The sequence below is a fragment of the Ixodes scapularis genome, unplaced genomic scaffold (genome assembly GCF_016920785.2).
Source record: "Ixodes scapularis isolate PalLabHiFi unplaced genomic scaffold, ASM1692078v2 PGA_scaffold2__306_contigs__length_199485367, whole genome shotgun sequence".
Classification (NCBI taxonomy): domain Eukaryota; kingdom Metazoa; phylum Arthropoda; class Arachnida; order Ixodida; family Ixodidae; genus Ixodes; species Ixodes scapularis.
Window position 1 is genome coordinate 24903329 of NW_024609857.1, and position 15087 is coordinate 24918415.

General features: G+C 44.3%; 1 protein-coding gene across 1 annotated transcript; it reads left to right on the forward strand.

Moving 5' to 3' along the window:
- The first annotated feature begins 406 nt into the window (after positions 1 to 406).
- LOC120846718 (Down syndrome cell adhesion molecule-like protein 1) lies at positions 407 to 14147 on the forward strand. The gene is made up of 13 exons (XM_042291319.1): positions 407 to 422; positions 1114 to 1215; positions 1369 to 1516; positions 2847 to 2995; positions 4420 to 4551; positions 5977 to 6141; positions 6553 to 6623; positions 7368 to 7605; positions 8505 to 8603; positions 8728 to 8916; positions 9622 to 9762; positions 10702 to 10886; positions 11764 to 14147. The coding sequence occupies exons 1-13, from the start codon at positions 407 to 409 to the stop codon at positions 11833 to 11835; spliced, it is 1707 nt and encodes a 568-aa protein (XP_042147253.1). The 3' UTR covers positions 11836 to 14147.
- Positions 14148 to 15087: the final 940 nt, after the last annotated feature.

Below are 15087 nucleotides of genomic sequence, written 5' to 3' on the forward strand. Positions count from 1 at the left end.
AGGTGTTGGAAGAGACTGCATTTGCCGGAAGTAAAAGGATTCGATCTGATATAAATCATGGGTGCAGACGGAGCCTCTGGAGGCGTTACCCTTGGCGGCATCGTGAATGGAACGTTAGAGATCTACAACACATCCAAGCGAGACGGTGGAACGTACGGCTGCAGGGCGTCGAACAACCACGGAGAGAAGATCGAGAAGCGAGTGACCGTCAAAGTGATCGGTAACATAGACAAGCCGCTCTTTTAGTCTTGCCCTTCAAAATGTTAGACTGTCACAGAGCGAATCATACAAACATACATAACTCAGCCAGAGAACAGGAAACAGCTTCGAAAATTTTACTCGTACTTTAATCAGTCGCTTCTTACTCCAAAAGAATTTAAAAAAAACTAAACAAGCCATTTAGGCAATGCGGTTTTCAAAAGGTGAACGCCTATTAGGTTGTTTTTGACCGCGATATCACCTTGCAGTAAAATTGGAACAGGTCAAAAAAAGCATCTTCAGGCCCGTTCACACTCTTGCAACCGAGTACGACGGAGAAAGACGAGACCTGTTGAAACCTCTTAAAATTTCTTAGGACGAGAGAACACATTGGCTCTCTGGCGCCATCTATGAGGTGACCCTGGAACAGCAATTCACAAGAGGGAAGGTTTTGCGGGATGTCCGAGGTCAAATGTCTGTAATACCTATAAGAAAGGCTCGTTTATAACGTTGACAAAGTTTTTCGAGCCAAGAAAAAAGGATAATGCGCGAGAGAAATAGAAAATATGCCGGACCGCCAAGTTTACACTGCTACCCAATAGATGGCGACAGTGTGTCCTCTCGTTGTAAGAGATATTAAGAGGTTCCCAGGCACCCGGTTCTAAGAGGTCGCAAGTGTGTGAACGGGCCTTTAGAATTGGTCCTGGCCGGTTCAACTAGAGGGGCATTGGTCGAGACAAAAAAGGGGATCAGTCATTCTAACAACGTTGCTAAGCACTCGCATGAATAAAATTATGATTACGTCCATTTACAGAATGCATGAACACCACGCAAACTCTTTTTTTTTTTTTTTTTACTACGTTCTGTGTACAGCGAATGATGAATTCATAAAATTCACTGATGTTCCCATTTCAGATGAAACCGGAGGGTCGCTCGACCAAATGAACGTCTCCGACCTTTGGAAGTGCGCCCTCAAGAAGATTAAGGAAAATGAACCTTTACAAGAAGTGCATGTCGGTGGCTACAGCATAGCATCGTACACACCTTGACTGCTTATTAAAAAAAATAACTGTGCTGAGGCGTTTTATTTGTACTAAGCTAGCAACTCGACACGTCGCCACGGAGAGTGAAAATAGCGCAAAACTCCAATCTGTCTCTGCTTTCCCGCAGTGCCCGCAAGGTTCGAGGAGAAGTTCAAGGTGCAGACAGTGCGTCGAGGTGAAGGTGCCACGCTACAGTGTACGGCCCTTGGAGACACGCCATTGGAAATCTCCTGGTCTCAAGAGAAGAAGCCTCTAGCATTCGCTCCAGTTACAAGGTGGGTGTCTGCTGTGTCAGTGGCACCTCACTGAGAAACTCCCAGCACTCAGAAGGAAACCCGCACTGTATCCACAAGTCGAAGACGTGTCACTCTTAACATCCGCGGCGCCACATTTTCACCGTGGCTTGCTTGTTTGAAGATCGGAAAGTAAACAAATATTTGCAGTTAGTTCCTAAAGCTGCTCGAGCAATCAAAGAATGTGTAAGTTAAATATTAACGCGCAAGGCATTAACTCCATCGATCATAATTTAAAAAAGAAAACAAATGTTATCAGATAAGCATGATGCCTACTAGAAAAGAAATAGAGGAAATTGAAATAAGTTCTTTATGACTTTCGACTACAGAATTCTAAGCAAACCCGTTCTTTTTTATATAGAACAAAAAATAGGACTGAGTAATTAATCGATAACCCTCCGATGAATATATTAATTCTTTCGTCGGGATCACTTTTTTTACGCGCTTTATCAATTGGCTTGAAATTGAGTTAAAAAAACTTCGTGGAGGAAAAAAGAACGCGTAATTGGCGCTTATATTTTAATTTCTAGGAGGCAGCACAGCTGTCTTCCACGGTAAAGAACTTAAGCATTCCATTTGGCTGCCATCTAGAGCAATTATAAGATAAAAAAAGTGCATAAATATTATATTTTTAGAAGTGTTTGCCTGAATTTGCTTACAGTTCTGTTGTTGTTTTTTTTGTAAAGCGTTTAGGGGCAAGTGAGGCTGCACATTTTGCCATTGATGATATAGAAATCAAAAGTCAAAAGCAAAACGTGTAGTTTTGTCTCTTTTGTGACATTATGCTTTAGAGATCAATATAACCTAATAACCGATTAATTACTCGAATAAAAGTAGGAAATAAATTGGCCTAAATATTTTAGTCGACGCTTAGCCCTTGAAAAAAAGACATTAGAAAAACGTGTAAGCTTTTCTTTATTTGCTTGTTATTTTTAAACGAAGTGTTCTCTTGTAATCGTAGATAATTGCAGTAAAATAGCTCTCAAATACAAAAAGCGTGTTACTACGTCTAGACAAAACTTTTCGGGGAAAGCAAAGTATTGGGTTCATCATCACCCTCCCTCCTCCCTCCTATCCCTCCCCTCCTTCCCTCCTTCTCCTCCTCCTCCTCCTCCTCCTCCTCCTCCTCCTCCTCCTCCTCCTCCTCCTCCTCCTCCTCCCACGGCGCGCGCGCACCGTCACATCTTGTTGCATTGTCAGATTACATTGAAAACTTTCCGCGGGTTGCGAACAATAAGAAAGCGAAATAGACGCGTGGATGGCGCAGTTGGGGTTAACGGTGTCGTGACCTTTTACATCCGCACCCCTCCAGGTACGAGAAATTCGAGTCCTCCACGGAGCAGGGGGTGAGCTCGGAGCTGTTGATCCCGACGACGGATCGGAGCGACGCGGCCCTGTACACCTGCGTCGCCAAGAACGAGTACGGCTCCGACGAGAGGAACATCAAGCTGCTCGTCGTAGGCAAGCTGAGCCACCTCTCTCTTTTTTAGAGCGCAGCTCTTAGGCGCCCGTTTCCGGCTTGAGCGGCGTCGCCGTAAGCGTGAACGCGCGGTGCATGATAGGTAAATTTCCACAATAAATATAGCGAAAAATTTTCCCCGCTAAATTTAGCGGGAAATTTTCCCGGCTAAATCTAACCAAAACTTTTCCCCGCTAAATTTAGCGGGAAAATTCCCCTAAGTGGGGGCCGAGCAGGAGAGGAGGAGTGGCATAGCCCCCTCTCCGTACCTTGCCCTCCTCCTCCTTAAGAGCTGCGATCTAATTCGGCGTTACAGGAGGTTGTAAACGGCTTTCATTTTTTTTACCTCTACTATTACTACCACTACTACTACTACTACTACTACTACTACTACTACTACTACTACTACTACTACTACTACTACTACTACTACTACTACTACTATTACTACTACCCCCACCGCCACTATTACTACCTCGCACGCATGCAGATGACAGGGGCTGCGACCATTAGCATTAAAGATCAATGGTCAGTCAATCAATAAATATATATATATATATATGAATCAATCAATCTACAATTTGTTCGGTATCGTGCCCGCATCATTACAGCTGTTTCCGTTCTTTTTCTCTTTAAACCTAGAACGCACCAAGTAACGAGAAGTGTACCGGTCCCCAAGACATAACGAATTGCATTGTCGTACATTTACAACGCTCCCGTAAAACGTGTGATCTGCTAAGCGGAGCAAACGAGGTCGCAAAAATCACTCGGCCAAGAGATATAATTAAGCAGCTTAATGAAGAAAATGGCAAGACACCAAAGTGTCACATAAAACAAAAAAATAAAAGCCAATCTGTGAAAGTGGGAGGGAAACTTAGCACGAAGAAAGGAACTACAGCACTGCTAGCGCTAGGCACGACGTGAGGAAACGGTTAAAGCAGAGGTAAAAACAGACGGCTTATGTTAAAAGGTCTATATCGCAGTCGTTATTTTCTGCCAATATGTTTTTTTCCCATAACACCGTGAATTAATTTTGTAGAATAACACCGTTCGCCACTTGGAACTGCGACGGCGGAGGGTTCCGTGTAAACTATTTATTCAAAAGCAAACATGAGATACGATGTTTTCTGCATATATACCTTAACAGCATCACAGCACAAAACAAGCTGCATCCTAAAGCGAAAAGTGGGGTATAAAAATAAACAAAGAAATGATCTTAGGGAAAATGAGCCTGTCAAAATATTCAGCTGGTTAAAAAACACGATGCGAAGCATACTGCCGCGGTGCATTTCAATATCAGTTCTAGCTCAGTGTTAGGCGTAAGCATACAAGGTCCGTTCTAAACGAATCTTACCTAATCTCGTGTGAGCAATGTGGCTACTGGAAGTCCTCGAGTAGACGGGCTCGCCATTCCGTCCCCTTGCAGAAGTTCCAGCTCAGCCCCTTGACCTTCGTATCCTGGAAGTCTGGAACCGAAAGGTGAACGTGATGTGGTCCGAGCCGTACAGCGGCAACAGCCCCGTCACAAACTACGTGGTCCACTACTGGAGGGACAAAGGCGAGTCACCCCTTGTCTTGTGCGAGTCGCGTACACTCTACGGTCCTCAATACTGTCGATCTAGCAGAGTTAGAAAGGGAAGAGAAAAAAAAACTAGAATGTGACACATAGGAAACTATAGTGTGAAAATTCTCCTGTTGTGTGTGCTAGCCTCCGCCACTGTGTGAGGATTCTCTAACGGCATTAAAGGGGCACTGACACCCCAAAGGTCGTATTTATTTTAGTTGTCTAAAACGATGCAAGTTGCAGTCATAGACACGCAAAAAAAACCGCATCGCGAAAAAAAATTTTCCCGCGCGCGCGCGCGTCTTTTTATTTTTGGCGTTTGATTTTCCCGCCTCTCGCCTCCTCGCTTCTTTTGATCGGTGACGTCAAAAATCAGGAAATTTAGAAGCTTTGTAGGCGACATCTCTATAACATTTAATTACGGCAATCGTAAAACATGTTTTTTAACGCAATTGCGAACGCACTACGGCCCTTCTTTTTGAAATACCAAAAATCGGGAGTTCGTTGTGGTGCCGTCTCCTGGATTTGTATCCTCCAACGGAAAACAGGCGACACTGCTCAAAACCGGTCCGCCGTAACGCCGCCGCTCACTCCTTTCCTCCTCGCTTTGGGTCGCCATGGAAACAGCCGGGAGTGGTGAAAGAAAGTCGACTCTCAGGTCTCCGCGATTTTTGACGTCAAGGCACCGGCGCCGATCGCGCGGGAACTTCGAATTCGGCATTTGGAAATTGTTTTTTTACTTCACAAATACTGAACTCCCAAATTTCAAATTTTGAGGGTAATGTCCCGGCATCGTTTTCAATCGTTTCGGATAATAAAAAAAAAATATGATTTTGATGTGTCAGTGCCCCTTTAACTCACCACTTACAACCGTTCTGCTTTACACTAGCGATTCATGGACGCAGGATGGGCCTTTTTATGTTCACGCTTCTCACATCGTGATTCTTTTGTCGTCGTTCTTATCAGTCAGTGACGCAATCTCAGTGGATACGGACTGGTAATAACACGCTCTTCACGTCGTGCGCTTCTTAAATGTCAGTGCCTATAGTCTGAGAAGTTCTGCACTATATGTAGTTTCTCACACCTCAAAAGCCATATAGTGTGTCCCATTATAACGACGTTCCACGCGTCGCAACCGTTTTCTGATTTCCATGGTCGGGTGATCCTGCAATCCGATTGGCCGCGAGAAGACGAGGAAATTGCAGAGTTCGCGGCGTTTCCTATTGTTCAGCCATCAGTAAATATGTACACACACGAAGATTAACGTCTCATCTTTCATAATATTTTTTTGTCTGCTTGGTAGGCACTAGATGGAACAAAAACATACGTCGAGGTTCGTGACTCGAGCTGCAAATCGATTTCAAAGTTTTAAAAGGAAAGCGATCAAAATTCGTTGGTTTCGCTGACTACCACGTGCAGAAGGCCCCCACCGCCTTCACGAGGAAACGGTGTCCAGCACCCAGACATCGGCCGTGATCGCAGAACTGCATCCGGGTACGTCTTACTCCATGACCATTACGGCAGAGAACGAGGTTGGACAAGGACCGCCGTCCGATCCCATCAGGTTCCAGACGTCCGAGGAAGGTGAGCAAGTCGCGTCCTCCCTTACCAACCCGCCACAGAAGCCGGTTGATTGCACCGAATTAATGCTAAACTCCCACATTAAAAAAAGATATAGCAAAAAGAAATGACAACCGTTGAACTTTTTTTAAGTAAAATGGCCGTAATCCATGCAGTATATTTAAAATAAAAAAAACATATATAAATTAATTAGTTAGTTTTGTGTCCAAGAAATGTCAGTTCACCTACGTTCTGGCGTCACAATAATATTAATAAAAAGATAAATACTGTGGCCCGAGCATAACGGAGGTCGACTAAGAATATCTGTTTTCAGCAGATCAGCAGGTCCTTGACTTCGTATTTTTACCACCAAAGTGTTCGCAATCTTAGATGGGAAATCGATTAAATACTTCTTCTGCATTCCTTTGCGTCCAGAACCGGGTGGATCTCCGACAGACGTCTGGGCAGCGGCTAAAGGACCCACATCTGTTGCAGTGTCGTGGAAGGTAAACATCAATAATGTCTTCGTCCGTATCATTCAAATACGCACCCCCCAGTCTTACAGTGGCAACGTCAAATGTTAGAGCTGAGGAGCCGCTGGAGTCTTGATCATACGAGAAGGTTTCCAAGACTCCACTTCAAACAACTCACTCATGCGAGCATTTCATTCACATCCTTCACTGCATAGCTACTCATGGAAAAGTACAGTAACGTATCGCTGATATAGATTTCCCGTTGTATAAAAAACGTTTTCGGGCACGAACTAAGTAAATATATAGGTGGACATATTACCGATACATGACTTTATGAAGGTGGTCATAAGACCACCACAAGGGTAGTTTCATGACCATGTATCCGAGTACCTCGCACGTGCCGAGAAACGTAACCTATAAAAAAATTTAAAAAGACAAAAATAAACACAATCCGCTTTATGAGCAAGCTTTATAAAACTTGTAAATAAAGAAGGAGCTCGGCCATTGACCAGGTGCTTAGAGCTCAACGCTGCAAATTTGAAAATCGCGTCGAAACGCTGAACTTGTCGAGCGGGTCCCAGCACATCCGGTAACTTTGGTTCAGAACATTTCCGACGACTCTTTGGATACGCTAAGCTGCTTTCACGAGCGGCGCTCTTTGACACAAATTGCTATTAAATACACAGTGTACGTCCTCACGGGTTTTGTCTTTTTCTTGCTCATTGTTTGTCGCACGGTAGAAACCCCATATCACAAAGCCTCGCCCCTGTACCGCAGCCCCCTCCCCGAGACACCTGGAACGGCGAGCTCAAGGGCTACTACATCGGGTACCGGTCAGCCGAATCCAACCAGCCGTACTCGTTCAAGACAGTCGAGACGGTGACCAACGACACGCAGGAGGTCACCCTGGTCGGCCTCTCCAAGTCGTCCCGGTACAGCGTCATCGTGAGGGCGTACAACGCCATCGGCAAGGGACCCCCCTCCGAAGCACTCGTCGTGCGGACACTCGACGGCGGTGAGCAAGTTAACAGAACGCGCCACACTCCGAACGCCTCCGGATTTTAATTAAGTAAAACAAAAACAAAAAAACACAAAAAAATTAGGCGCAAAAAATATATATATTTATGCATAAATTAATATTAGAGTTAGTAGCAACTTAAAAAAAGACAGGGCGTGGCGAGTTCCTAGCATAACATTATCGATGCACAGCCAGTGAGATTGTAACATTATTTGATAATAACGCAAAAAAAAAAACTAATCACGAGGCACGAAGCGCGCAAAAATGTATTCAAAATGTATTTAAAAATAAATAACCTATGATCACTGACAACTTCTCAAGTTGTCAGTGATCATAGGTTATTTATTTTTAAATACATTTTGAATACATTTTTGCGCGTCAGCACAATTCCCAAACGCGAGCGCGTGGCGTACAGTGTGCCGACGAATCTGCCGGGACGTAAGTCCCCTTGACTCCGTGTACCGTCTTTCACAAGGAGCGGCAAATAACACCCATGAAAAAAATATAATTTGCGAAAAAAATGGCGTCCTCCGGTTAATTATATTGTCACACGCTGTTTAGTTCTTTCTGAAACCCGCACTGGTCACGGCAGGCAGCGTCGAAACTTGAAAAATGTCGCTACTCGAGCACGAACTGCATATCTATGAACTTTACCGCAATGTCTGTGCAGTCTTTTCAAACCTGATGAAAGGCGTCATCTAGGATGATTTTGATGCGCATGGGTCTGCACTGCAAAAAGCTGACATTTGTGTTTTGCCCGCATATAAACACAAAGTTGTCAAACAACCCCCCCCCCCCCCTCACCCCGCCTTTTTTTTTTTTTTTTTTTTTCAAAACTACCGTAAGAATGCAACAGAATCAGATGACATTATTATGCGTATTCACCCTGGTTGCAGACGTGCCACCACCTCCAGCCCTATCGCTAATCTCCAGCTCCGATTCGGCGTTCAAGATAAGGTGGGCCCACGCAAGAGCAACCGCAGCTCCAATCACAGGTGAGCGAGAACGCCCACAGCGTTTGTTTTTTTTTCCTTCCAAATTACCTTACCACTCATCACTGGATCATTTGGATCATTTAAGTCTTGATCGAAAATAGAGTCAACATTTCTTTCTTCCAAGGGTACACCCTTCACTACAAGAAGGGCAGCGGACCGTGGCACCACATTCCCGTGGTGGCTTCTGATGACACGAGCTACACGCTCACCGACCTGGACGGAGGCGCCACCTACCGGGTTTACCTGACGGCTTCCAATCAGTACGGACGTGGATCTGGAAGTGAAGCCATCATCATCAACACCGTCGGGCAAGGTATGTCTCTCCAATTATGCTTTCATCAAGAAGGCACAACAATTGCAAAAATTAACAGCCGTAAAGCCTTTTTTTTTTTTACAAGTTACGCAGCGTTCAAGGTTCCTTTGCAAGTTGTGTTTTGTTTGGCTATAAAGTAGATGGTGACAGGCATACAATGCAAGGAGCAAAAAATCTCCATATCTTGTCACAGCTCCTTCGACAAACGCTTACACGTGTAGCCCGCCGGGATACCAGATGGATTATCCGATCGGAGCGCACTGACTGCGCGCGAGCACCGAATAAACATTCAATCCACCGCTTGTGTAGGATAAATTAATCTCTGTACCATGGAGCATATGCATGCTTCATATTGGCTCCGGAGGACTGAGCAGGCAGAAAATCCCTATCATATATATTGCTATGTTAGTTAGGCTAGCTTAACAAAACAAAAAATGGTATTCAAATATCCAGTGACGTATCGTACTTTAGCTCATTTGATTCCTCAGCTGGCCTTATACTTTCTTCACCACCCACTCGGTGCAGTCCTCGTCATTCCTATAGGAGTCATCAACGTCGTTCTCATCATCGTTGCACTCTTCAAAGGGAAGTTAGTTCATACGCCCGAAACCGGCAGAAAAAAAGGAAGAAAAAGAACACAGTTATGGTCTACCGACCCCTAGTAATGCTTCATTACCATTTCAACAACTTTGACCACGGGGACAGGGTCGGACAAGCCGTGGGTCTTCTACAAGGACCCGTCCCTGCTGGTGCCCGTTGCTTCGTTCCTGGTGGCCCTGCTCGTCGTCATCGGGGTGGTCAGCGTGTGCATCAAGAAGACCAAGGCCCACAAGAACCTGGAGAGATGTAAGCTCAATGCGGTGCTCGGATAATCGAGAACGGTAAACACGAACAAGAGTGCGAGAGAGCTTGTGTTATCTCTGCCGTTTTCTTTTTTTTTTTCGCTGGAGGGTGATTTTGAAGAGATGTAACGTCACGCCCGGAGCGTGCATTCGAGACCATGTGACCACGTGGCCAAATCATGTGATCGCGTAACCTGATGTCACAAGACCACGTGACTTTTGAGAACAGATTCTTCGCTCACACGAATTTCGTAGGAGTCTAAGGATACTTTTAGTTTGTCCTTGTACCTAAGTGTGAACTTTCAAGTTTCAATTGTGGTTCTCCAGTGACTAGGAGGATCGTTGCTGCGTATTCACTGACCCTAAGGAGCCAGGTTAAACTCTTCGCAGCGAAAATAGTGGGCTTTTTTCATTAGCGCAAAGAAGAAAGGGGCTATAGGCACAAAAAGCGACGCTGCTGGGAGACGAGGTTGTCTGTTGGCGGGACATCGTATATATGGTAGTTCTGAACTAAGGATTGGAGGCGAGAGGAAAAAAGCAGGGAAAGGGGGGGGGGGGCGGGGGGCTGCTTTACCGATGACCATAACAAGAAGCGTTAACATAGCCCAGGCATTGTCACGGACGGGCAGGCTAATTGGATGCAGGCTTCCCAAAATTTTGTAACAACCGAACTACCTTGTGCTTAAAACTAGAGACTGGACAAGATAAAGATAAATATTACCAAGTGGTGCGAACTCAGGAGTTCGTGGCGACCCTTCCTGGGCGACGTGTGGAGTCTTCAATTTCAAAAGATAAGAAACGTATATGTCTAATTAACATACTCATTATGTATAATCATTATAAAAACTCTCGCGGCCATTTTTTTTCTATTTTTAATAAAACACGAAAGTTTGTGTTCCGTATGTTTGTAATAACGGTCGTCGACATCACGCGCACACTGCAGCGGCCCTGGAAGCGGAGAAGAGGCAAAGCTACGCGGGGGACGCTCAGCAGCGCTACATCGACGTGCAGGAGAAGCGAGGTCGGTCAGACTACGCCACCATCCAGAGCCGGAGGAGTCTCTCCGGAACGTACAAGCTGGAGGAACTCCGAGGAGCCGTTCCTCAGAGAGGATGCAACACCACCGAGGTACGGCACGTCAAATGACTGTGCCTCTTTGTTATTTATTTATTTATTTATTATCTCAGTTTAAAGGGATTATTCGAAATCAAACGTTTCGTGTTTTCATCGCTTCATTTTACAAATTATTTGTACATTTTCTTGGAAAAAAAAAAGTGAAATTGGCTGAAGCAATGTGGAACATTTTCCTACATACTCTCTTTAATGACGCAGGAGAATATTCACGACAACACAAACAAATAACCGGCGTTCATTTGTTGTATAGCGTATTTATCTGCAATACCAACTCACGAGAAAACAATTGTGGTGTCCGTCAGTGTTCCAACTGGGGAAAGTCAGAAAAATCGCCGATGTCTTGTTCGAAGTAACTGTGTTTTGCGGTGTACGGGGCTGCCGAAGCTACGAACCATATTCCAGTGTCCAGCGCCACGAACAACAAACATATCTCACCTCTATTCTAAAAAAAAAAAAAATCATAATTTGTAGTTTTACGGCAAAGGTTAGGTCGCGTGCGAGGCAAGCATTCAACAACACAAGAACCACGGCGCAGACTTAACTCCCAAATCTCATTTCCACGTTATTTTGTTCCTTCCCCCTCTTCACCCAAGTGATGGTGACCTACTAGTGCTGAAAGTCCACACAGCAATCTTCAGTCTTTATTATTATTGTTAACGAACTATGAGAAGTGGCGTGCACTGTCACATTATGGTCAATGTCGAACTTAGTCGATCGTGCTGAATATGCTGCCTGGCGCGTGACGTCACGATCCACAACACCGAGGTCACGTGTTCAAGAAGCTCTTGCGTCAGTTCAGTTCGTGCTCTCTTTCGTCCCAGCACCCCGACCCAGCGTCCTCTCCGCCTCACCGCTTGCTTTGTTATTCCAGGCTAAAGACCGGCGACGGTCGTCTCTACGCAAAAGCAGCGCCTCGTCCCACCTCTACGACAGCGCGGCATAACAGGGGACCGGGGGTGCCTCGCCGCCCAGGGGTGGATCGAGGGCGCACACATATCGAGTGACTACATCTCCGGAGCAGCCATTCGGGGCTCGACAGCAAGAGTGAAAAGTATTTAAGATGGCCCTCACGCGAAGACTGCGACTCGGGCTTGGCAAATGGCACTTACCTCGTAAAGTACTAGGGTTCTCACTTTGTACAGGGAAGCGTGCTAACTCATCGACTGTCATCGATTATTCGGTCAAGAATAGTTTAAAACGCCTGTTTTGCAGGAATACGAGGTGCCCGTTTGGGTTGTTACTTATGTGACGTGGTTGAATTACGCTTCTCCTGGCGCAAAAGAATTGGTTATAACTACAGAGTACAAAACAGCCACAGAGTATGACAAAATAAGACAAAACTTCATAAAGTTCATTCCAGCAATTAATTCAGCTTACTTTTCTTTTTCTTTTGCTTTGAAACCAACGATGTAGGTATACTTTCGGATTTTATCGGAATGAGAAGTTCTCCTAATTGAACTTACCTCGAAGGAAATTAGCTTTTTCTTTTTTCTCTCTCTTCTTTCTAGGATAATAGCACGCGCATTTTCCGCCACGCAATTTCCCGCCTTACCTTTTTTCTTCGTAGGGATGGAGAAGAACTACAGAAGAAAAAAAAAATGAAAAGGCATGACCCCAAAAACAGTTGACCACCGCACGCAGTTTTACAATACTCCTTAAGAGATTAAGCAAGGGAGATATCTCTTTCCTTTTCAAATGTTATTTTTTGTTATTTATTTATTGAACCTGTTTACTGTTCATTGTTCATAAAATATGTTTTATTGATACACTTCTTTATTTATTAATAATTGTTTACAAACTCGCTTTATCGTAACTTAATTAAAAGTGATATTTACATGTCGCCCTTCGCGATCTAATTACTGCGGCATATAAATATAAAATCGGCATACCCTAGTTCGATTCCTTCTTTTTTATTTTTCTGTTTGTTTTGTTCTTCGTTTGCTGGAGTGTCATGAATCATGCAAATCATTTCATTCTTGCTCTATTTCAAACGACTCCTGAAAAGATGGAAAGAGATCATTAAGCCGCATACTGATGCTATCGGAAAAAAAAAAAAAAAAATTTCTTCTAGTCGCGAAATGTGTTGACCCGGCTCTTAAGAGACCAGTCAGACTGGCAGGGCAAGTATACTTCGAAGTACGCAGAAATCCGCATGGCTGACCGTGGCCGGATTTTTCTTTCAACCCGTCGCGAATCGCGTCCAATGCGCCGAGTTCCAGAAGGCCCGGCTGACGTCAACCGCTCAACCTCGCGTCTGTTTATTGTTACTTACCTAAACTATATTTCAAGTCGCTCCCTCGTTGAAACCGGTCGTTTATTCATTTTTGTTCTTTTATATAGTGGCATTAGTGTAAGACGAAGTATGATGTGATAGCTGTTCTCGTGTTGCATATTTATGGCTCAGCCGAACTAACTATAAGTACACACCAGAGACCACGCAGGAGCGGTAACGAACGTGCTAGAGACAGAAATAAAACCTGAAGTAGCGACGTATCTTAATGATTCGTCGCAACACAACACCGTGTGCTGATCGAGCCGCCCATACAGTACAGACACTCCGCTAAGAGGACGGGAGACTGATTTTATAAAACACAGAAAGAAAATACACAGTCATAGGGTTGATATGGCAAAGGTAGACAAGCTACTCTTCTAGTCTCTTATCGAGCTCGAGGGGTATGACAGAAAATCGCTATGATTTCTCCGGATGCGTTGATGTTGGACAAAGTAGCCGGGCATGTGCTCAATACTTGCTCTCGGACAGCGGAGTTTGATACGTGTCGCAATCGTCATTACCATTATCTCTTCATATTATTTCATGCGTGTTGTAGTGTTACCCCAATTGCGCCTAAGTCGTTTTATTTTTTCTACCAAGAAAGTGACTGTTTATGATTGCTGCGTACCTATGACGAGTTCTTAAAAATCGCAACAAAACAGCAAGCTTACAAGGAATCTTTAAGAAAGATACAGGGAGTATCCTGTACTACTCAAATTATCAATCACTCGACTGTGATTTGTATTACCAAACCGATGCATTAGCAACGACTCGCCTATGGCCGGCGGGGAAACCAGAAAAAAAAAAAAAAAAACTAAACCAGAAATGCGATTCGTGGTTGTAAACTTGGACAGCATGCGACTCGCAGATCCAAATTATTTTCAAGAGTCGTCCCATCTTCAGCGACTTGGAATGAATTTCAAATGACCGAATTATTTGTGGTGCCAAATTTACACACTACAACGATGTCGCTCCTCTTCCTCCGCCCCCCCCCCCCCCCCCCGGTCCCCAGAATGGCTCTAGATTTCATCATTTCACTCAAGTCCGTATTATTTAGTGCTATCGACTATACCATCCTGCCAAGAAAGAGCCAAATTATACATTTTTGAATGTTACACTGTGAACGACCGGTGCTGAGGGGGCTGTGTATCGAAAATAAAGAAATGTTCGAACATTATCGGCGACCTCACTGCTGTACTTATTGTTCTCTCGTATTATTATTGTCTCTTTTGCATTTGTTTTGAAACTTAGGCTCATTCTGCATGGCATAATAAAAACAGCGCAAAAAGGACGGGACGCAAAGTAGAAAAATGACACAGCGTATGTCCTGTGTCCTTCCTCTACTTTGTGTGTGTCCTTTTTGCGCTGTTTTTATTATGTCGTCCAACCAACCAGCCCAGCAAGCTATCCTGTTGTTCCTTTTGCGTATTAGATACCTCCGCTTTACATTTCGGAAGTCCATAATTGCAGCATGCGTTCCACAAAACTGGAAAGCGCGTCGAACGCTTTCGTGCAGTTGGCTTCCCCTCACTAACGGTACGAATGCGGGAAAGCGACATTCCCAGGTGCACAGCTTTGAACGTGAGTCGAGCTTACGGCTTACCCCTACGTCTGAGAGGAGCAACAGCCTTAGACGCAACCTTGTCTACGCTAATAGTGGTTCAATAAAGCCAGTAAAATAGAAATAAGTAAAATTTATTTTCACTGAAAATACTCTTAATTGCGTAAAAATCTCAATTAGGAGGAAACCTAAATCTCCAACTCAAATGAGCTGGATGACACGGCAACATAATAGTGGAGCCTATATCGTCACAACTAACACTGCAAATCTTAAAAAAAAAAAAAAAAAAAAAAAAAAAAAACGAAGTAGAGACAATTATCAAATGCGTAATGTTTTAGGAACTTTCATTAAATTTTAGAATT

Excerpts from the sequence above, each read along its gene's own strand:
- LOC120846718 (XM_042291319.1), top strand. Across the intron at positions 1,216-1,368 it reads TTTACAAGAAGTGCATGTCG|TGCCCGCAAGGTTCGAGGAG; the intron begins GTGGCTACAGCA and ends GCTTTCCCGCAG. Across the intron at positions 4,552-5,976 it reads CCACTACTGGAGGGACAAAG|AAGGCCCCCACCGCCTTCAC; the intron begins GCGAGTCACCCC and ends TACCACGTGCAG.